This window comes from Dendropsophus ebraccatus, chromosome 14 (genome assembly GCF_027789765.1).
Source record: "Dendropsophus ebraccatus isolate aDenEbr1 chromosome 14, aDenEbr1.pat, whole genome shotgun sequence".
NCBI lineage: Eukaryota > Metazoa > Chordata > Amphibia > Anura > Hylidae > Dendropsophus > Dendropsophus ebraccatus.
Window position 1 is genome coordinate 18,620,886 of NC_091467.1, and position 23,822 is coordinate 18,644,707.

At 42.9% G+C, this 23,822-nt stretch overlaps 1 protein-coding gene across 1 annotated transcript; it reads left to right on the top strand.

The window, feature by feature from the left end:
* Positions 1-1,075: 1,075 nt before the first annotated feature.
* Positions 1,076-23,307, top strand: KAT2A (lysine acetyltransferase 2A). Its single transcript, XM_069951605.1, has 18 exons — positions 1,076-1,324; positions 3,434-3,557; positions 4,115-4,260; positions 5,334-5,423; positions 5,519-5,700; positions 5,782-5,973; positions 8,567-8,673; positions 9,384-9,494; positions 10,640-10,776; positions 12,783-12,991; positions 13,076-13,202; positions 14,071-14,181; positions 16,604-16,747; positions 19,008-19,122; positions 19,200-19,236; positions 20,263-20,326; positions 21,317-21,401; positions 23,105-23,307. Exons 1-18 carry the CDS (start codon positions 1,094-1,096, stop codon positions 23,296-23,298), a joined length of 2,406 nt encoding a protein of 801 aa, XP_069807706.1. The 5' UTR covers positions 1,076-1,093; the 3' UTR covers positions 23,299-23,307.
* The last annotated feature ends 515 nt before the right edge of the window (positions 23,308-23,822 follow it).

The window sequence follows — 23,822 nt, forward strand, 5'->3', positions numbered from 1 at the left end:
TTCTTTCCAGTCTGACACAGTGCTCTCTGCTGCCACCTCTGTCCAGAGCAGCAGCAAATTCCCATAGAAAACCTCTCCTGCTCTGGACAGTTCCTGACATGAAAAAATCATGGGTGGTGTCAGCTCACGACGTGTTTCGCGCATGCGCGCTTAATCATGTCTGACATGATTAAGTGCGCATGCGCGAAACGTGTCGTCTAGCTATCACACTCCTACCTTAGGAGCTCACATTTTTAATCGGAAATGGAATAAAGTCTAATGTTTTAGCAGATTTTTGATTTTTTGGATGTGCTGGATCCACACGCTGATAAGTACTGGAAGACTGCAGATTTTTACAAATCTATATAACTTTCTGATACCAGTTGATTAAAAAATGTTTTCTCTCTTGAGTGCCCCTTTAAGGATTAAAAAAATTATTGGACTTTAATTGCGCTCATCTCTATTGCTATGGTATGCCATAATTTTAAGGTCCTAGGAATGAAGGGGCCACCGTGCTATTAGTCCACAATAGATACCTTACCGGCACTACTGGTTCCAGGTTCACTGTAAACCATCAGGTGTCCAGATCCCATTCAATCAGGTGGTGGTTCCTACTGCTCTGGACAGTTCTTGACATGGACAGAGGTGGCAGCAGAGAGCACTGTGTCAGAATGGAAAGAATACACCACTTCCTGCAGGGCATACAGCAGCTGATACGTATAGTACTGGAAGACTGGATATTTTTAAATAGAAGTTAAGCACAAATCTATATAGCTATCTGAGAGTAGTTGATTTGAAAGTTTTTTTCCCACCAGAGTACCCCTTTAATACTTAAAGGGACACTAGCCAGAATATATTTTACCCTTCCAGCATAAGCATGGTGAGGTTAAAAGGCTACATAGAGCAGGTAGGACACCACAATCAGGCTCAGCCCAATGGCTATACAATAGACTACATTAGCATGAGAAATGTTTGTATACTTTTATTTACACTAGTTAAAGCCAAACTACAACTCCCGGCGGCCCGTGCGTCACGCGCATGCGTAGAGCCTTCCCAGCGGCCTCCCTTGACCTGCCCAGCTTTATTGATACAGCACGCGGCGCACATCATTGCTATGGCTGAGCTGGTCCAGGCCTCGCAGTCCCGGAGCAGTGTGCAGTCCCCAGCTGCAACCGGACAGAGCGGAACCTCTGCAGCTGCCGCGGCAGGAAGCAGCACCGGCAGCAGCGACCCGGCCAGGCCCGGGCTGAGCCAGCAGCAGAGAGCCAGCCAGAGGAAAGCGCAAGTCAGGGCCCTTCCCCGGGCCAAGAAGCTCGAAAAGCTCGGAGTGTTCTCGGCTTGTAAGGTAAATAATAGAGGCGGGGGAGGGGGGAGCTGCAGCTGCCTGTAGTCTGCTTCTGCCCCATTCATTGGAGATCAGGGCTCTGCAACCAGCTGTTGTAAAACTACAAATCCCAGCATGCCTTGATCTCTGCTAGAGAGGGTCTGGCACAGCTGCAGATGGTAGGGCATGCTGGGAGATGTAGTTTCTCAACAGCTGCTTGGTGATCTGTGCAAACAGGGCAGTAATGGGGAACATTTTGGCCTCCAGCTGTTGCAAAACTACAATTCCCATCATGCCTGGACAGCCTTCGGCTGTCCAGGCATGATGGGAATTGTAGTTTTGCAACAGCTGGAGGGCCAATGTTCCCCATTGTAGTATATCATCACTGTAATATATCCTGTTAACCCAGATTATATAAAGGGGTCTGATGTTCCCTATGAAGAGCGCCCCTCTCACCTGCGGGCCATGACTGGTATTACACTCATCTCAATACCACATACAGCCAATAGGAATCTGTCAGGTCTTGTGCCATCCTTTTATCCCCTGGTTATGTACCGGATCTTTTCCTTGAGCTGTCAAATAAGAATTTTATTGGACTGTAACTATATGGCAGACTAGCGATATGCTGGTAAATGTTATGGTCACCATCTGGCGCTATGAGGGGTGTGGGGCATTGTGCCCGAATGGACTCATGCTGTATTAGCAGTCTAATGGCCCTATTCCACGGAACGATTATCGTTCGTTTTCGGACGATATCGACCGCTACGGACGATAATCGTTCCGTGGAATAGAGTGCAACGATCAGCCGACATCGTTCATGTCGGCTGATCGTTGCAGTCGCTTGTTTTTCAACATGTTGAAAAACAAGCGACTGATATAGCAGCGATCTGCTGCCGTCGCTCCGTTGAATAGGAGCATCGGCAGCAGACGCTGCTATATCCTATGGGGTGCCCGGACGATCAGCGATCCCCCGGGCAGCCCCCTCGCAGCTCCCCGCCGCCCCTCCCGCACTCACCCGCTCGCTGACGCCGCGTTGAATAGCGGCGGCAGCGAGCGGGGAACGAGGAGCAAACGAGCGCTAATAGCGCTCGTTTGCTCCTACAAACGACTCGTGGAATAGGGGCATAAGGCCCAGTTATAGTCAGCCATTGGGATATATGACATTGCAGGCTACTATATACTACTGTAGGATAGTGTTCTTATAGTGTGGCCTAGGACGACGCATAACGTTCAGACCTTTAGGGCCCTATTCCACCGGACGATTATCGTTCAGATTATCGTTAAATCGTTCGAATCTAAACGATAATCGTTCGTTTGAAATGCAGTTAACGATTAACGACTGAACGAGAAATCATTGATCGCTTTATAAGACCTGGACCTATTTTTATCGTTGCTCGTTCGCAAAATGTTCGCATTGAATAAGACATTGTTCGGTCGTTCGCAATAGATACGAACGCAATAACGAATAAATAGCGAAGAATAAACGATCGCAATTACGATCATAAGTAACGATTATCGTTCCATGGAAATGAGTGAACGTTTTCAGGTCTTTCGCAATAGCGGTCGTTTTGAGATCGTTAATCGTTAACGATTATGCAAACGATAATCGTCCGGTGGAATAGGGCCCTTATGCCCCTATTCCACAGGTCGTTTAGAGGAGCGAGCGCTCTCAGCGCTCGTTTGCTCCTCGTTCCCCGCTCGCTGTCGCCGCTATTCGACGCGGCTGCAGCGAGCGGGTGAGTGCGGGGGGGCTGCCCGGGGGATCGCTGATCGTCCGGGCAGCCCATAGGATATAGCAGCGTCTGCTGCCGATGCTCCTATTCAACGGAGCGACGGCAGCAGATCGCTGCTATATCGGTCGCTTGTTTTTCAACATGTTGAAAAACAAGCGACTGCAACGATCAGCCGACATGAACGATGTCAGCTGATCGTTGCACTCTATTCCACCGGACGATTATCGTCCGTAGCGGCCGATATCGGCCGAATACGAACGAAAATCGTCCGGTGGAATAGGGCCTTTAGTCTTCCTCTAGTATATTGGAAAACGAGGTTATCACTCTCCGTAACGCTATATTACGTGTTATATAAGATTATACAAGATTTTATACTCTTTTATTTCTCATATTTCAGGCAAATGATGTCTGCAAGTGCAATGGATGGAAGAACCCCAACCCACAAACTGCACCTAGAATGGACCTTCAGCAGCCTGCAGCCAGCCTGAGCGAGCCCTGCCGGAGCTGCGGCCACTCGCTGGGTATGAGGGCATCATGGCATCAACCTCTTATCATCTATCCTATATATCACAGCATATAGGGCAAGGGGAACCTACAGCTGTATACAAAACTACAGTACCCACCATGTCTGGGCAGCCAAAGCTTTGCGTTTCAAGGCATGATGGGAATTGTAGTTTTGCAACAGCTGGAGGGCCGAAGGTTCCCTTTCATAGGGATATGTTCAATTGCAGGGATAGGGAAGCCTTGGTCCTCCAGCTGTTGCAAAACTACAATTCCCATCATGCCTGGACAGCTAAAGCTTTAGCTGTCCAGGCATGATGGGAAATGTAGTTTTGTAACAGCTGGAGGGCCGCAGCTTCCCCATCCCTGCTCTATTGAAATGTGCAGTGGTAACGCCTAGTTGTCAGTTTATTCCTATATTTTCAGGAGGAATGACAGAAACAGAGCAGTTCTTCTGTAGGAGATTATACTGACTGGTGTGAGGTGTCCCACAGCCCCATAATAGATTCTTTGGGCCCTTGATGTGTATACAGGGAGGACTCTACAATAAGTGTCATTCTCCTCTCTTTCCCTGTAGCCGACCACGTGTCACATCTAGAAAATGTATCGGAAGATGAAATCAATCGCCTGCTGGGTATGGTGGTGGACGTGGAGAACCTCTTCATGTCCGTGCATAAGGAGGAGGATACAGACACCAAGCAAGTTTACTTCTACCTGTTTAAGGTGAGATTCAGCTTCATATATGGTGCCCTGTGTCTAATAGGTGATTTTCCTCTGTGACCTCCTCGAACCGAGAGATATCTTCAAGGGGCACTCCAGCAAAAAAAAAAAAAAAAAAAAAAAAAAAATATATATATATTTATTTATTTTTTTAATTAACTGGGGCTACAGATTTGTAATTTACTGCTATTAAAAAAAAAAAAAAAATCTCCAGTATTCAAGTACTTATCAGCTGCTGTATGTCCTGCAGGAAATGGTGTATTCTTTCCAGTCTTCAGAGCTGAAGAGGTTTTCTATGGGCATTTGCTCCTGCTCTGGACAGTTCCTGACATGGACAGAGGTGGCAGTAGAGAGCACTGTCTCAGACTGGAAAGAATACACCCCTTCCTGCAGGACATACAGCAGCTGATAAGTACTTGAAAACTGGAGATTTTGTTTGATAGAATTAAGTTACAAATCTCTGTCACTTTCTGACACCAGTTGATATGAAAGAAAAAAAACTTGGCTGGTGTATCCCTTTAAGGTGCCTATAAACATTAGTCAAAAGTTTTATGTACCTGCTGACATTGGTGGCATCCCTTAAAGGGGTTATCAGCATTAAAAAAACAAAAAAAACAAAACATGGCCACATTCTTCCAGAGACAGCACCCCTCTTGTCTCCAGTTTGGGTGCAGGTTTTGCAACTTGTTTCCATTGAAGTGAATGGAGCTTAATTGCAAACCACACCTGAACTGGAGACAAGAGTGGTGCTGTGTCTGAAAGAAAGCTGCCATGTTTTACAATTTTTATTTATTTATTTTTTTTTAACGCTGGATAACCCCTTTAAGTAACTGACGTGAAAGGGGAACTCCTGACATTTCTCCTATATGTTGGAAGCTTTTGCTCTGGGGGAGATAAGCCAATACCAGAACTGTCTGGCTGCGGCTTACCTCTCCTGTTCACCAGAAAAACGCATCAACATTTGTCCGAACAGCTTTGGAAGTTTACATTAGTTCTATATAGTTTAGTTTTGCACTGCGTACTTCTTCTTCATGATACAGCCTATCCTGATAATTTGGTTCCTGTGTTGTCCCCAGCTTCTTAGGAAGTGCATCCTGCAGATGAACCGCCCGGTGGTGGAGGGCTCTCTGGGAAGTCCCCCGTTTGAGAAGCCAAATATCGAACAGGTGATTTTTTATTTTTTATTTTTTATTTTAAGCCAAAAAGAGTAATTTGTTATCTAGCAAACTCAATGTTAACCCCTTATTTCCTCTATTCTCAGGGGGTGTTGAATTTTGTGCAGTACAAGTTCAGCCACCTGCAGCCAAAAGAGCGGCAGACCATGTACGAGCTCTCCAAGATGTTCCTTCTCTGCTTAAATTATTGGAAGCTGGAGACCCCGTCACAGTTCCGTCAGAGGTCACAAAGCGAGGACGTGGCCACCTATAAGGTTAACTACACAAGGTAAGCGGGGGTCATTCTGTGCCCTGTCCAGCACTTTATTTTCCTGTAGAGAGCAGCCATGAGTTCTTGTCTGTGTTCTAGGTGGCTGTGTTACTGTCATGTCCCCCAGAGCTGTGACAGCCTGCCAAGATACGAAACCACACACGTGTTTGGGAGAAGCCTGCTCCGCTCCATCTTCACGGTGACGCGCAGGCAGCTGCTAGAGAAGTTCAGGGTGGAAAAGGACAAACTGGTTCCAGAGAAGAGGACGCTTATTCTAACACACTTTCCCAAGTAAGTTTACAGGATGGTCCTATAAAGTGAACCTGTCATAGATTATTATTTATTTATTTTTTATTTAAAGTGTCACTGTCGTTTGTTTTTTTTTTTTTTTTTTTTGCAGAAATCATTAGTACAGGCGATTTTAAGAAACTTTTGTAATTGGGTTTATTAGCCGAAAAATGCTTTTTTTATCATGAGAAAGCAGTTTGAAGCTCCCCCCTGTCTTCATTATTTTCAATGGAGAGGGGAGGGGTGGAGGGAGATGAGGCACCAAAACAGGACAACAAAGAGTTAATTAACAGCTACATCATCAGGCTATCTTTTAAGTCAGCACTGACTTCTTTGACCTCTGAATAGAGGCTTTCACAAAGCTCCTGCTGTGTAATCCTTTGTTCTCTGCTCTCTGCTGCCGACTAATCTCCCTCCTCTCCATAGAACAGACAGGGGCATGTTTGATGTAACAAGACCTGATTTCCTGATAATGAGCAGTAGATGAGAGAGAGGAGTGGGGGGGGGGGGCTGGGGAAAGTCTTTTTGAATGCAGATAATGGCATATTTGCCTAATAAACCCAATTACAAAGTTTCTTAAAATCGCCTGGACTATTGATTTCTGGAAAAAAAAAAAAAAAGTGACACTTCATGTAGTCAACAGGGGTTGTGATCACAAGCAGTTTTGCAATATACTCTACTCACAGCGTCCACACATGGAGAATGTCACCTTTGACCCTATCAGGAACAGGAAACGCACAGAGGTTAAAAGGGCACTTCCCACAATTCCTGTTTCTGATAGGGTCAAAGGAACACAGAGGGTTACCTGTGATTCTTGTGGTAATGGGCCCTGGGACATAGTGGTGGAGCAGCCTGTGGGTCCCTCTCTTGCATTTTTCGTGGTGCCTCCGGTCCTTGCCCCCCCCCCTTATGGCACTTCCAGAGTTTATGCAGGAGGTGGCCCTAGACCCTCGGGCGCTATTGCAGTGCTCCTGTGGCCTACCCTGGTGGTGGATGCATCCGTGCATCACGACGGTGACGTCATGCCCCTGCTGGGGAATATGGCGGCGTGCGATAGGCACCATATTTAAAATCCTCTGCAGCTCCTTCTCCTGTTTTGAGCAGGTAAGATCTTTCTATGCTGTCTCTTTGCGCCCATGTGCTGTGGCTATGGATGCGTTGGGGACCATGCTACCTCTGTTCTGATATTTGGTATTTTCTCTAGAAAAAAATTAGATCAAACACAAGCAGTCCCAAGTCCTATGGGCGCTCACACAAGGAAACAAAGAAAGACACCTGTCCATCATGCAGGTTGTATATCAGCTGAGGGCAATCAACTTAGGCTAATTATATTATCACCTTTTGCTAATTCTATTATCAGCTCTGCAGCTTATCAGGAGACAATGCTCTTTGTTATGTAACAATTCAGCCAGTATAATATCTGTGTGGTTACAGAGGTTTTGGTGCTGTGGGACAGGAGAGCTGACCATACAATACGAGCACCCCCAGGATTCTCTGCTACTGAATATAAATATGGACATGCAGCAGCTGAGAAGGGAGACACCTAGTGGCCATATGTATGATCTTGATTTAAACATAGAAAACAAAAAATTAAATAAAATAAAGCAATTATATTACAAAACTGCTATCACAACTGGAATCCTTAAAAAAAAATATTTTTGCGACCGTGCTTCTTTAAAGGGTGCCAGGATCTTTAAAAAGAGAGAAAAAACCTGTGACATGTCAGCACTTTTTAAATATTCAGTAATCTGTTAAAAGCTGCATGGACGAGACGTATACATAGTGTGAGCCGCGTTATGGGACATTTCTAGTAATCTAGAAAATGGGCTGATACGTTGCTTTGGGGGATGCAACCATCAGTAGTGGTCATTGTATTACTATACACAAATCGAGTCTGTATGACCCCCCCTAGATACTACTAGGTATCATGTCCCCAATTTTATGTGGCTGCAATCCTACATCCATGGAGTCTCTGTACAACAATATAATATAGACTCAAGCGTGCCGCTGTTAGTCACTGTCGTATTTTATTTATTTTTTCAGAAATCAATAGTCCAGGCGATTCTTACTTTGTAATTGGGTTTATTAGGCAAATATGCCATTATCTGCATAAAAAAATACTTTCCCCAGGTCCCCCCTCCTTCCTCTCTCTCATTCACTGCTCAATATCAGGAAATCTCAACTCTTTTACTTCAGTCGAGCCCTGTGTAATCTATGGAGAAGGGAGAGAGCAGAGAACAAAGGATTACACAGAGGGATCTGTGTGAAATCCGGTATTCTGAGGTCAGTGCTGACTTCAGAGGAGATAGCCCGGTGATGTAGCTGTAAATTAACTCTTTGTTGTCCTGTTTTGGTGCTTCATCTCCATAGACAACCATTGAGACAGGGAGAGAGCTTCAAACTGCTTTTTCATTATAAAATAAATTTTTCGGCTAATAAACCCAATGACAAAGTTTTTTTAAAAATTGCCTGTACCATTGATTTCTGGGAAATTTTTTTTTACGACAATGACACTTTAAGATCTATGGACATGTGACTTTTTCCTGGCTCTTAATGTATAGCAGCAGTGACAGGGTTGTGTATTCACTCTCTGTAGATTTCTTTCCATGTTGGAAGAAGAGATCTATGGTGAAAATTCTCCCATCTGGGAAGCAGATTTTACGGTCTCTAACACAGAAGGTCCTCAGCTAGTGTCCCGTCCAGGTAAGAGACAAACCTGCCGGATGTTATGCTGTCTATATTACCGAGTCTAAGGGTCCATTTACACAGATTATCTGACAGATTATCTGCCAAAGATTTGAAGCCAAAGCCAGAAACAAACTATAAACAGAGATCAGGTCATAAAGGAAAGCCTAAAATTTTTCTCTTTTCAAATACATTCCTGGTTTAGGCTTCAAATCTTTTGCAGATAATCTGTCAGATAATCTTTCTGTGTAAATGGACCCTTACTGCTATTTTATCATATTACATCATTGCATTGTAGACTGCCCCTTTATTTAGGGGCTGCTGATCATTGTAGTCCGGCTTCTAAGATATCTGGGGGCAGCTGCAACTTTAGGCTACAGAGGGCATACACTATTACATGGCAGACTGATAAACCACTTTGAATGAAACATGGGGGATGGCCCTTGAGCTGTTGCAAAACTACAATTCCCATCATGCCTGGACCGCTAAAGCTTTGGCTGTCCAGGCATGATGGGAATTGTAGTTTTGCAAGAGCTGGTGGGCTGCGAGTTTGACGCCTTTGCATTAGAGCCTATGGGCTAGCATGGAGGAAGAGGCAATTGTTATGTACTGCAGGAGTGATGCGTACAATACAGTAAATACATATCATGTGACTTGATCTTAGAACATTCTGTATGAAGCCGTCATGTAAGAATCCTGTGTGATTGAGTTGTGACTTGTGTTCCCAGCTGCTGTGAATACCACCACTGCACCCAGTACTCCGCTCTTCAGCAACAGCCTGAACAACAACTCTTCCCTAACGTCCAATGGAGATGCTGGGAGCTCAGAACCCATGCCAGGTAACACTACTGCTTATCTTATTCTGCTCCATGCAAAAGAGTCATTTCTCTGTTGTATAATGTCTATAGAATAGTATACGATCTCAGTTTTCACACCCTTTCAGTTTTGATACACAGTACTGTCATCTGGAAAAGGCTCTGCACTTATAGAGCATTTCAAAGGGGTATTACCTCTAAAACCATTAAAGAGGTACTCCAGCTGGAAAAAAAATTCTTTCAGATTAAGGGTGGCTTCATACAACTTTTTTTTTTTTATTAAATGAAGGAAAAACGGATGCATTTGTGTGCATCTGTGTTTCCATTAACTTACATTATAAAGAAATGGATCAAAAGTTTGGATTCAAAACATTTTTTTATTTTTTAACATACACAAAAATATACTTTTTGTACCTGAAAGAGAGGATGCGGTTTGATTTTATTTTATTTTTTTATAATGGAAGTCAATGAAAGATTTGTAATTTACTTAAAAGGGGTTGTCCAGCGAAAATCTTTTTCTTTCAAATCAACTGGTGTCAAAGTTTTTATAAATTTGTAATTTACTTCTATTTAAAAAATCTTAATCTATCCCATACTTATTAGCTACTGAATGTCATGCAGGAAATGTTTTATTTTCAGTCTGACACAGTGCTCTCTGCTGACCTCTCTGGCCGAGACAGGAACTCTCGGTTTATTATAAATCCCCATAGAAAACCTCTCCTGCTCTGGACAGTTCCTGTCTTGGCCAGAGAGGTCAGCAGAGAGCAGTTTGTCAGACTGAAAATAAAAGCTGCAAGACATACAGCAGCTAGTAAGTACGGGAAGACTTCAGATTTTTTTAAATAGAAGTAAATTACAAATCTATATAACTTTCTGACACCAGTCATAGGATTCTGACACCACGTGTGATTTGCCATCACACGTGGTAAATGTGACCATAGAGATTAAAAGGCCTCTATTCGGGTGCTATCTGTCCGTTTCCTGAATGGAATAGTGCAGACTTCTCAGGTATACTGGACTCATAGATCCCTCCTCAGTGTATGGTTTGCCAAGGCATTGTACATATATATTAAATATAATAGACTGTACAGATTTGTTTATCGCTCTGTAGATTTTTTTTTTTCTTCTTGGTGTTTTTAATGTTAATTTACCGCCATTCTATAATGCAGGAGAGAAGAGGAAACTATCTGACAGCCTGACACTGGAGGACGCCAAGAGAATCCGTGTGATGGGCGATATCCCCATGGAGCTGGTGAATGAAGTCATGCTAACCATCACAGATCCAGCCGCCATGCTGGGCCCGGATGTAAGGCTTCTGCACTCACTATTTCACTTGCTGTGTATTGATGCGTGCCTGTGTGAATATATTAGTTGGGGTATAATATTCAAACCGTTTAGGAGCTCTCGGCATCATAATCAATGCTGATGCTGGGAGTTTCGAGGCCCAGTCTGCAGAATACTGCCCTTTCATGGACACTATTTTGTGGACGTTTGAATGGCCCTTCAATGTTTATACCCCACCAATCGTTAAACAGTTCAGGGAGAAGTGCATGGCTAAATGCTTTACCCCTCAGCTCTCTGCAGGAGATGGTCTCCATTGTAAGTCTAAGGAGCCATATTCTTTCCTCCAGCAGGATGGAGATTGCAGCAGTTCAGGGAGAGAAGCGCCCAGTCCACTGCTTCTTCCAGCCATTTGAACACTCAGACAGAAAACTTTAGGGGAGATGTATTCCCTTTGAGGACCCGGCCCAAAATGACCCAGTGGACCGCGCCAATTTTCATTTTTGCGTTTTAGTTTTTTCCTCCTCCCCTTCTAAGACCTCTAGCACTTTCATTTTTTTTTTTTTTATCTACAGGGCCATGTAAGGGCTTGTTTTTTCCGGGAATAGGTGTACTATGTAATGCCGTCTTTCATTCTACTATAACATGTATGACAGAACCCCAAAAACTATTATTTATGAAAATTTTAATTGGTGAAATTGATAAAAGAATGCAATATGGTAACTTTTGGGGGTTCCTGTGTCTACGTAATGCACTATATGGTAAAAGCGACGTGATACCATTATTCTATATGTCAGTCTAAACACAACCATAGGCAAAAAAAATTTTTTTTTGCAATTAGTTATTAATGAAATGGTCCTTTTTGTGACTCTTATAACAGTTTTAGTTTTTCACCTATGGGGTGTCATTTTTTTTGCACCATGATCTCTAGTTTTTATTAATACCCTATTTGTGTAGATCGGACGTTTTGATCACTTTTTATTCATTTTTGTTTATGCCGTTCGCCGCATGGAATTGACAATGACAATTGTTATATTTTAATCGGACAATTACGCACACTATGGTATATAATATGTTTATTTAATTATTTTTATATGTTTTACTTATAATATGGGATGGGGGGGTGATTTTAACTTTTATTGGAGGAGGGGCTTTGGGGTATTGTAAAACAAAAAAAAAAAAAATACTTTTTTTCCTATTTCCTTTTTTTTTTTACACTTCCGTCCCCTTGGGGGACTTTTACATACAATTATTAGATTATATACACTAATCATTGTTATGCCATAGGGTCCATTTACACAGAAAGATTATCTGCCAAAGATTTGAAGCCAAAGCCAGAAACAGACTATAAACAGAGATCAGGTCATAAAGGAAAACCTGAGATTTTTCTCTTTTCAAATCCATTCCTGGTTTAGGCTTCAAATCTTTGGCAGATAATCTTTCTGTGTAAATGGGCCCATAGGCGTAGCATTGAGCAGTGTAATAGGCGCTCTGCTGATTGAGCCTGCCTGCGGCAGAATTAATCAGTAGAGCGCTGATCGGACCGCACGGAGAAAGGTAAGAGACCTTCGGCAGTCCGTGAAAGCTATTGGGAACCGATCGGTAAGTGACAGGAGGTGCTCCTGCTGCCTTACACCATGTTGGATAAATTGCCCCCATTGTGTATGGGAGTTGCTGGAAGCAGCTTAGTGTGGTTCTCTGCTATCTCAGCCGTCCCATAGACAATAGGTGGCAGTGCACACATGTGATCGCCGCTCCCTTTTGATGGCGCACACGGGACCCTGTTCTTAAAGTTACGGGGAGTCCCAGCAGTCACATCTTCTATTATCATACTCTTATCCCCTGTTGCAGACATGGGGAGCCTCCGGCCCTTCATCTTTTGCAGAACTACAATTGGAATTGTAGTTTTGCAACAGCTGAAGGTTCCCCATCCCTGATCTATTGGCTCTTCAGACCATGCCATTGCTTTTGTTCTTCCTCCCGGACATATGTATAAATTGACCATGGACTATTACTTACACCCCATGATAGACAAGCCTACTGTCCGCTAATGCTGCCCGGGATGAGACTGCTCGCCTGGAAGAACGCAGAGGCATCATAGAGTTTCATGTCATCGGAAACTCGCTGTCTCAAAAGTCCAATAAGAAGATCCTCATGTGGCTGGTTGGGTTGCAGAATGTCTTCTCCCATCAGCTTCCCCGAATGCCCAAGGAATACATCACCCGGCTGGTGTTTGACCCGTAAGTGACCTGTATTGCTTCTCCCGATGTTTTATCGAGAAGCCGTCCATCAGCTGTTATATCACATGTTGTTGTATTTGCCAGGAAGCACAAGACTCTGGCCCTTATTAAAGATGGCCGTGTTATTGGGGGCATCTGCTTCCGAATGTTCCCCACCCAAGGCTTTACAGAGATCGTGTTCTGTGCGGTGACGTCCAATGAACAAGTCAAGGTGGGTATGGCCTATACTCTTCTTTACTATCTTCTGTATTCACAAGCTCTGAAGTCTTGGCCACTAGGTGTCTCACTTCCCTGCTGTATACTGCTTGTTAATGGGGTATTATGGCGAAAATCTTTTCCTTTCAAATGGTTTCAGAAAGTTTAAATTGATTTGTAATTTACTACTATTTAAAAATCTCAAGTCTTCCAGTACTTGTCAGCTGCTGTATGTCCTGCAGGAAGTGGCGTATTCTTTCCAGTCTGACAGTGCTCTCTGCTGCCACCTCTGTCCATGTCAGGAAGTGTTCAGAGCAGGGGAGGATGGGGATTTGCTCCTGCTCTGGACAGTTCCTGACATGGACAGTGGTGGCAGCAGAAAGCACTGTGTCAGACTGGAAAGAAAACACCACTTCATGCAGGACATACAGCAGTTGATAAGTACTGGATGACTTTAGATTTTTAGTTCCAAGTAAATTACAAATCTGTATAACTTTCTGAAACCAGTTGATTTGAAAGAAAAACTAATTTCTTTAAAGGAATTCCATCTCTAGGGAACACAGGAAGTGGGGTGGGCTAAGCTAATGCTGTGTATACTGCTGTTTTTTTTTTTTTTTTGTGCTCACATAGCAAATCAGTGAATCAGTAACCTCTTCTCCCTAGTTGCTGTGATTGTCAAGACATGTAATGGAAAGGAAATACCTCTGAGTGCACTACTGACAACCACTCCGTAATAGTTCTGTACCATAAAGGGGGCTCAGTAGCAGCAGTCAGACTACTAATATCAACTCTGAAGGGTTATTAGAACCAAACCATATAGTTTTGTTTTTTTTTATTATCTTTAATGATATATAATTTGATTTCCCCCCCCCCCCTTTTTTTAGGGCTACGGAACACATCTAATGAACCATTTGAAGGAATACCACATCAAACACAACATCCTGTACTTCCTCACCTATGCAGATGAATACGCTATTGGGTATTTTAAAAAGCAGGTGAGATACTGTTACTTAAAGGGGCAGCGCTACTGTGATATATTGGTTGGATGGTGCTTACCTGCCCCTTTCTTTATGCTGGACCTGTTAGGCTGTGGTATGGTAAAGGGGCACTGTCGGCAGGTTACATTAATCTAACCTGCTGACAGCCCCCTATGGTGCATGGGGTGCCAAAGATGAAGGTATATCTCTTACTTTCTTTCTCTGCACCGTTCCTCTGCTTTTTCTTTATATGACTTTATAGCTATTTATAACTTTATAAGAGGTGATTTATGTTTTGCACTTATGTGCAGGTTGGAAACCACCAGGGTTACATCTATTCAATCAAAAACGGAAAATTTTATTTTGTTTCGTGACCAACTTTTCTTCTTCTCATTTTATTTCTTTATTTGCTACGAGTTTGTGTGATTTACACTAAAGTGACAAACTGCCTGCTGAATCAATCTCTCTCTCTTCCCATATACACCAGTATATGGGAAGGAAATATTACTGCCACACCACAACCACCATATTGTTACTGACCAGATCCTGAATACTAAATCCAATAAAACACAGTACCACATAACAAGTAACAAATAACACCACCACATACTGACTAACACCACTGCTGCTACTGCATAATACCACCACATACTGACTAATACCACCACATACTGACTAACACCACCGCTGCTACTGAATAACATCCACTGTACACAGATCACTATCACCTCATCCAGTCATATAGAGGTGGAAGCAGCTCCACACAGGTTGTATACACCATATACATCACAGTGCAGTTACATCAGGTGACTCACATGGGACGTCTTCTCTGATCGGAGTTCTTCCCTTTTCATCTTCTTCTGTCCTGGGCCGTTATGAGAACTTCTCCGAGCCACGAATCCACAGAGTCTGCCAGACAGACATGTTAGGCTCCTCACTTTGTCACCATCCTTATCTCTCTACACAATGCACATCTGTATTGGCCCCTTTACACCCTCATTTAGTGGGTAGGCTGACTCTATGTATATAGTATATGCCCCCCTCTGTGGTCTACTATAGTACATGCCCTATTGCATACACTCCCCATGTAGTCCCCCAATGTGTCCCTCTTATAGATGGCCCCTTTATAGATGCCCCTTATAATGCCCCCCATATAAATGGCTCCCATTGTAATCCCCCTTTATAGATGGCCCCCATTGTAATCCCCCCTTTATAGATGGCCCCCATTGTAATCCCCCCTTTTGTAGATGGCCCCCATTGTAATCCCCCTTTATGATGCCCATTATAATGGCTCCAGTCTGTGCAAAAAACAAACAAACACACAACTCACCTGACCATTCGCTCCCCCGCCGTGTCTCTCTCCTCCTTGGTCTGTCTGTCGGCTGCCGCGCGGCTCCTGGCTCCATGTCTGTCCCGTCCCCGGCCGCACACGCACCATAGAGCTTTGTGCGCGCCGGGGATGGTACTTCCGGCACAGAGGTCACTGCGCCGGAAGTACCATCCCCGGCGTACACAGAGCTCTATGGTGCGTTTGCAGCCGGGGACGGGACAGACATGGAGCCAGGAGCCGCGCGGCAGCCGGGGGCCCATCCCAGTCTCCCTCTTGTGACCGTAAGCAAAACCCTGCTTGCGGTCACAAGAGGGAATGGGAGGGGGGGGAAGTGCAGTGGCAAGGGGGGGCGTTGCGGGCCCCCCCTTGGTAGCGGCCGGTCGCAGCGGCTACGCCACTGGTGTTCATGTTGGCACCTACAATGAGCACATGATCAGAACAGGAGCAATGGAAGATGATGGCCTGGTCCTTCATGTCATGTGGGTGGTCTGGTGCATTTGTCTTATGCAGCAGGATGATTGGTCGGCCACATTGCAAAGGAATGAAGACATGTCAAGAGTTCATAGTGGTCTCCAGGTTCCTCAGATCTCAATCTGATTGATCATCTGTAGGATGTGCTGGAGACACCGTTCTATGGAGCAGCTACTATAGCACATTTTATTAATTTAATATTAAAATATATATATAAAAAAAAAATATATATATATATATATATATGTGTGTGTATATATATATATATATATATATATATATATATATTCGTATATAAAATATGTAAATGTACATATAGATAGATAATAATTTTTATTTTTTTAATAATATGAGAGATGTATATCATTGCTGTAACTCATCTAGTCCTTTATCCTCCAGTGAAGCTGGTGGTGTAACATTACAATTAGAGCTGTGTCATTAATAGGCCTCACACAGTACAGGATATGGCTCCCTATAGCAGCGTTCAGAACAATACGCTCTATTTCTTGTTCTAGAGAATTTTTGTATTTCTACAACGTCCTTTACAGGTTTGCAGCAGAGATGCATTAGAAATTTTTTTTTAGTCTTTCGTGTTGTCTCATCCTGATTCATACATTTACTTTATTCTCTTCTGTTTAGGGGTTTTCAAAAGATATAAAGGTCCCCAAGAGTCGATACCTGGGTTACATCAAGGACTATGAAGGGGCCACATTGATGGAGTGTGAGCTCAACCCTCGTATTCCTTACACCGAGCTCTCCCATATCATCAAAAAACAAAAAGAGGTATGGACGCCATCTACATCAATACAATTTTATTTTTTGGCTGTAGTTTTTGAACTCTATAGTTTTATTGTACATGACCACCACCACCCTGTGATGGGATTGGTTATCCATAGAGATTAGCGCAAGTCTGATCATTTGGCATTTCATTACCAGTGGCTGAAGAAGTTGGATGCAGTCCTATGGAGCTCAGGACAACATAGATACAGCCTATGGCTGTAGAGTATTTAACCCCTTCTAGTCAGCAATCCGTATATCTGCGTTCCTACTGCACATACCCCGTGCAGTAGGAATGTAGATATATGTTCCTGCACTGACGGGGCTGTATATGTGTTCGGGACCGCTGCAGTGAGAGCGGTCCTGCACACATCAGTGTGGCCGGGGGTACTGAGAGGCAGCGGCATCTCATTAACCCCTATAGCGATTGCGGCGTTTAAGGTACTCAGTGACAGATCAAGCATCTGTCACTGAGTGATCGGGACCCCCGCAGCTGTGCTGTGGGGGCTCCCATGGCATGTGCCGACAGGCGGGGGTAAGCTCCTTACCTTCATCCTGTCTGATACACGATCTGTGTAGAGTCTGCTCTCAGGCAGGCTCTATACATAGATCGCCGATAACGCTGATCTGTGCTATGCTATAGTATAGATCAGTATATGCAATCTAATGATTGCATGATTTACAGTGAAAAAAAGTAAAAAAAAATAAGTGTAGTAAAAAAAGTTTTTAAAAGTATTTAAAAAAACCTCTTATAAACCCCCTCCCAATAAAAGTTCAATATACCCCCTTTCCCTTTTTATAAAAATAAAAATAGTTAAAAAAATAAAATAAACATATTACATATCGTAGTGTGCGGAATTGTCCGATCTATTAAGATATTACATTATTGAACGGCGTAAACGGAAAGTAAAAAAAAAAACACACCAGGAATACTGATTTATATATATATATATATATATATATATATATATATGTATATGTATATATGTATATGTATATATGTATATGTATATATGTATATATATATGTATATATATATGTATATATATATGTATATATATATATGTATATATATATATGTATATATATATATGTATATATATATATGTATATATATATGTATATATATATGTATATATATATGTATATATATATATGTATATATATATGTATATATGTATATATATATGTATATATATATATATATATGTATATATATATATATATATATATATATATATAATAAAATATGCATGCAAAAAAAGGGGTCCGTGGAGCCTCAGTTACTAGTCTCAAAACACGGGAATAGCCAGATATCCCTCTCTCCAGAGAAGGAAGCCCATTGCCTAGTGGGGAGAGCACCAAACCACCCTGATACGTAGTCCCTCTGGTCCTCACTCTGTTACGAGCTTTGGGACCTAAATAGGGAAACACCAGGGTGGCCCCTGCAAGTCAAAGTCTAACTCTGTGGCGAGTATAACGACATAAGACAAGGGTTACCAAGGCTAGGCATCCATCCACAGACTGCAGTTTCGGGGTATTTGCCCCTCGTCAGTGTGGAGCAGGATTCTGGCTACTGGGGCAATGATAAATAGACCAACAAAACACAACAATCACTGAACTCAGAGAGAACAGTGAAAAATTCCAATGGAGTACTCATTTACGAGTCTCCATTGATTGTCCCATACAAAATTTGAATATGCAAATTTTGTATGGGACAATCAATGGAGACTCTTAAATGAGTACTCCATTGGAATTTTTCACTGTTCTCCCTGAGTTCAGTGATTGTTGTGTTTTGTTGGTGTGTGTATATATATATATATATATATATATATATATATATATATATATATATATATATATATATATATATATATATATATACATACATATATATATATATATATATATATATATATATATATATATATATATATATATATATATATATATATACATATTATATAGAGAGAGAGAGAGAGAACAAAAAAAACTAATAAAAAGTGATCAAAATTTTTCTGTTACACCAATGTGATATAAATAAAAACTAGAGATCATGGCGCAAAAAATGACTCTTCCCCCCCCCCCCCCCCCCCCCCCCAACCAGTCCTGTGGAAAAATAAAAGCGCTATGGCTCTTAGAAGGCGGGGAGGAACATTGCAATAATTTGACCAGGACCTTTTGTGCGTCAAAGGGCTCTGTCTTAAAGGGGTTAAAAACAGGGTTCCTTTAACCATAAAATAATCATGTTTCCAACTGATTTCAGATCATTAAGAAACTTATTGAGCGCAGACAGGCTCAGATCCGCAAAGTGTATCCTGGGCTCACGTGCTTCAAAGAAGGAGTGCGTCAGATACCGGTGGAATGCATACCGGGGATACGTAAGTTTTACCAGTTACGGTGATGTGCACCTGAGGACTCTAGCCATGTGCAGAACTAATGTTTCATCTTGTTTCAGGAGAGACTGGGTGGAAGCCATCTTGCAAAGAAAAAGGGTGAGTACAATAATTCTGTGCTGTTAGTCCACAACTAACCTGCGGCTGTCTTTACCCACTGGCATGCAGATATACGTGTATACACATTTCCATAGATTTGTTTGATAAGAATTAGTGTACCTGTCGCGTTAAAAAAATCTCTGACATGTAATAGGTTTTGTTTGGTGGGATCCCCACTAATCGCTAGGACAAGCCAAACTGCCCATGGCTATGTAGACTATCGCTATAGAGTCTGTCTCTTGCTAATAGTGAGAGAGAAGCGCTTAGTTGAGTGCTTCTTCTGACTGATTTTGGCGATTGATGGCAGTCTCATCACACGAAGACCAATCAAAAATCTTACATGTCTCAATGACATGTCAAAAGTTTTTTTTTTAAAGGGGTAGTTCACCAAAAAAAAACTTCTTTCAAATCAACTGGTGGCAGAGAGTTCCAGAGATTTGTATATTTACTTCTATCAAAAAATCGCCAGTGTTCTAGTACCTATCAGCTGCTGTATGTCGCGTGTTCTTTCCAGTCTGGAGAGATTTTCTATAGGGGTTTGTTACTGCTCTGGACAGTTCCAGACATGGACAGAGGTGGCAGCAGAGAGCACTGTGTCAGACTGGAAATAATACACCACTTCCTGTAGGACATACAGCAGCTGATAAGTACTAGAGGACTTGAGATTTTTTTTTTTTTTTTTTTAAGAGAAGTAAATGATAAATCTCTGGCACTTTCTGACACCAGTTGATTTAAAAAATTTTTTGGGGTGAACTACCCCTTTAAAGTGGCATGCTGCTTGAAAAAGCTGAAAGTGCCTCCTCCAAATGACGTGGTGGTTTTTTTTTCCCCTCTCTTATGCCCTGTTATTGCTTACGTGAATACTGTAATAGGAAGCCTGCTTCTATGGAACCCCTTTTATTTGCCGTTATATACAGCGGCTCTGTCTTTCTGGACAGCCCAGTTATCGCCTTACACAGCCAGCCTGTCATACGGCCGCCATGTATTGTTTTTTTTCCATCTTCAGTGTTTTATCTCATCTTACAGGAAGGAGATTAAAGATCCAGACCAGCTGTACAACGTCTTGAAGAACTTGCTGGCACAGATCAAGGTAATGGCGCTCAGCAGAGCTTGTGACTACTGTTTCAGGGCCAGGCAGGGAGATCGTACGTACAGCTGTACATCTGCCCTAGATTTTATGATCCTGTGTATTTTGTTGGGCCGGGCTCTGCTGAGATAATAGCAAGCTGCTAGAATGAAGGAAATCTCACAGTACAGGCAAATCCTTATATCCCTAATGACCTCCCTGTACTGTGCTACCAAAACGCCAGGTTTCCTATACAGCTGCTGTCTACTTTTTACAGTTACAGATATATAATGGTTTATATTACACGTGTATGCTCAACTAGGCCATAATAACGTCAATCATGCAGTTTGCTCAGTTTTACAATTCCTTCCACACTTGGTATAATCTTTTCAGTCTCCTTTCGCCATTTTTGAGCTGCTGCTAAAGACACAGAAAACTGTGTGTGAGCTGTTCACTCCGTCTCTGCTTTGATCCCCTTCCCAGATGGCTGATGTAAACAGTGTCACTATCCCGGCTGTATCTGCACTCTGTAATGCCAGGAGGGTTATTCACAGTGAAGTCATCAGCAACTTAGATTAACCCTCCGAGAGAGCCAGTCGGTGACACTGTTTACTTTGTCTAGGAGGAGGGAGGGAGGGAGGGACCGCGGAGAGGGAGAGAACAGCTCACACACAATTTTCTTTGTCTTCAGCAGAAAGCAGCGGCTTGGAACTGGGGGAAGGAGACGGAAAAGTTAATGACATGTATGGTAAGAATTGTTAGGGTGGTATTACACGGGACGATTATGGTTCTAAAAATCGTTAATCGTTCAGATTTGAGCGATAATCGTCGAAAAATCGCTTGGTGTAATAGTACCCTTAGTTTCCAGAAGGGGTGGGGAGACTCAACGTGTATTTAACCTGAGCGGAACACCCCTTTAATAACGTTGCTTAGTTGAATAAAAGGAAGAGTAGAAGTCCCAAACTAAATGTAACGCTTAAAGCAATGTAACTGGATTTTCCGTTTCTTCCCCAGACGCACCCAAGTGCTTGGCCTTTCATGGAACCCGTCAAGAAATCAGAAGCTCCAGATTACTATGAAGTAATCCGATTTCCAATTGGTAAGGTCCCTGTGCTCCAGGTTAAGGGTATTGGCTTTCTTTAAAGTGGCCACATGATGGGGGGGGGAGGGGTTCTGACTGCTAACCCAACTGTTTCATAGAACAGAGGTGGGGATGTCCCCTGGAATGAATGGAGCCCACCACATACGTGCGGACAGAGACCCATTTATTGTCATTGAAGCTTTCAAACATTGCTGAGGCTCGTAGACAATGAATAGATCATTGGCCCTATCCTGTTCTCCATTAGACGGGAGTACCTCTTTAGGGTGCGTTCACACCTACAGGATCAGCAGCAGATTTGATGCTGTGTTCAGTTATTTAAATGAAATCTGCTGCAGATCCTGTAGGTGTGAACGTACCATTAGGGTACAAACCCACACACCGTATACGCAGCAAATACGCAGCAGTTTGATGGTGAAGATTTGATGCGGTGTTCAGTTATTTAGATCTAATCTGCTGCGTATCGCAGCAGTAAATACGCTGTGTATACGGTGTGTGGGTTTATACCCTTAGGGTACGTTCACACTTACCGGATCCGCTGCTGATTTCATTTAGATAACCGTACACAGCATCAAATCTGCTGCAGATCTTCTGCGGATCCTGTAGGTGTGAGCGCACCCTAAGGCTGGGTTCACACTATGTATATTTCAGGCTGTATTTGGTCCTCATGTCAGGTCCACATAGCAACCAAAACCGGGAGTGGATTAAAAACCCAGAAAGGATCTGTTCACACAATGTTGAAATTGAGTGGATTGCTGCCATATAACAGTAAATAACGGCCATTATTTCAATATAACAGCCGTTGTTTTAAAATAACAGCAAATATTTGCTATTATATGGCGGCCATCCACTCAATTACAACATTATGTGAACAGATCCTTTCTGTATTTTTAATCCACTCCTGGTTTTGGTTGCTATACAGCCTCAAATATACGTAGTGTGAACATAGCCTGAAGGGGTTAGCCAGCGCTACTTTTCCCCCTCTCTTGTCTCCAGATTGGGTGGGGTTTGGAACTCAGTTCCATTGAAGTAAATGGAGCTTAATTGCAAACCACACCTGAACTCGAGACAAGAGAGGGGGAAAAGTAGCCATGTTTTTGTACTGCTGGATAACCCCTTTTAAAGGTGTTAGCCAGCGCTACAAAACATGGCCACTTTCAGAGACACATTGGAAATCCAGTTCAGGTGTGTTTTTCAATTAAGCTCTATTCACTTCAATAGAACCGAGTTGCAAAACCTGCACCCAAACTGAAGACAAGAGTGGTGCTGCTGTAGCACCAGATAAGCCAGATAACTGTATCCAGCTGTCTCGGGCAGATGCCACAGAAAATGAATGACTACTGCTCTGTCCTTAGAGAAGTCTTTGCTCCCAATTATTGAGATCGTAAAGGGGATCCATTATCCAGCATGCTCCAGTCTGATCTTTCGTTATTTGATTACCGGTGCCTGAAGAAGTTGGATGCAGCCCTAGGGAGTTCTGGAAAACATGGATCCCGCCTATGGATGTATCATGTTTTCTAGAACTCCCTAGGGCTTCAGCCACTGGTAATCAAATGCGGAACAGTTGGACTCTAGCACGCTCGAGTTGCGCTCTTCTCTAATGGCGGGACAACCCCTTTAAGCGACACATCAGATGAAGGAACCAGAACATGATGTAGGTGATGTGTCCATACCTCTTACCAACATTTGACCCTTTACTGTAGACCTGAAGACCATGACAGAGAGGCTGAAGAACAGATACTACGTCACCAAGAAGATCTTCATTGCCGACCTGCAGAGGATAATCACCAATTGTCGAGAGTACAATCCCCCGGACAGCGATTACTGCAAATGTGCCAACACCCTGGAGAAGTTCTTCTACTTCAAGTTGAAGGAGGGAGGCCTAATAGATAAGTAACATCCCGGCGATTCAGCTATTCAGCTATTCCATTCCAGCTCCATGAACTTGGACTTGCTGCAAACGTCATTGGCGAGATTGCCTTATACAGTACGCAAAACTGTTTGTGTTCGTGCAAGTGTACCACCCTGTGCAGATGGTGAGAGCTCCTTCACCCAGGAGGGAGAATGCCGCTGACACCTTGCTGTGTGGCCGTCCTTCCCTGTAAGGATGAGGTGTCAGAGCCTTATCTCCTAAAGCTCTCTGCACTATGGGGGAGGGGCTGCGTCACTTTAATTTTTTTTTTTTTTTTTTTTTTGCCACAAGATGGCAGAACGACAACTGTTTACAGGACTAAAGGAGCGTCTCTTCATTCCACAGGATCCTTAAGGACGTGATAAAACCTTGATGAATAACTTATTAGGAAACACGCATACAAATAATACAGGTCACGTCTGGTTTATATAGATTTTTTTTTTTTTTTTTTTTTAAATCCGCTGCATTGTGGATGATACATTGCGATCAGTCAGAATCTGCTAAGGATT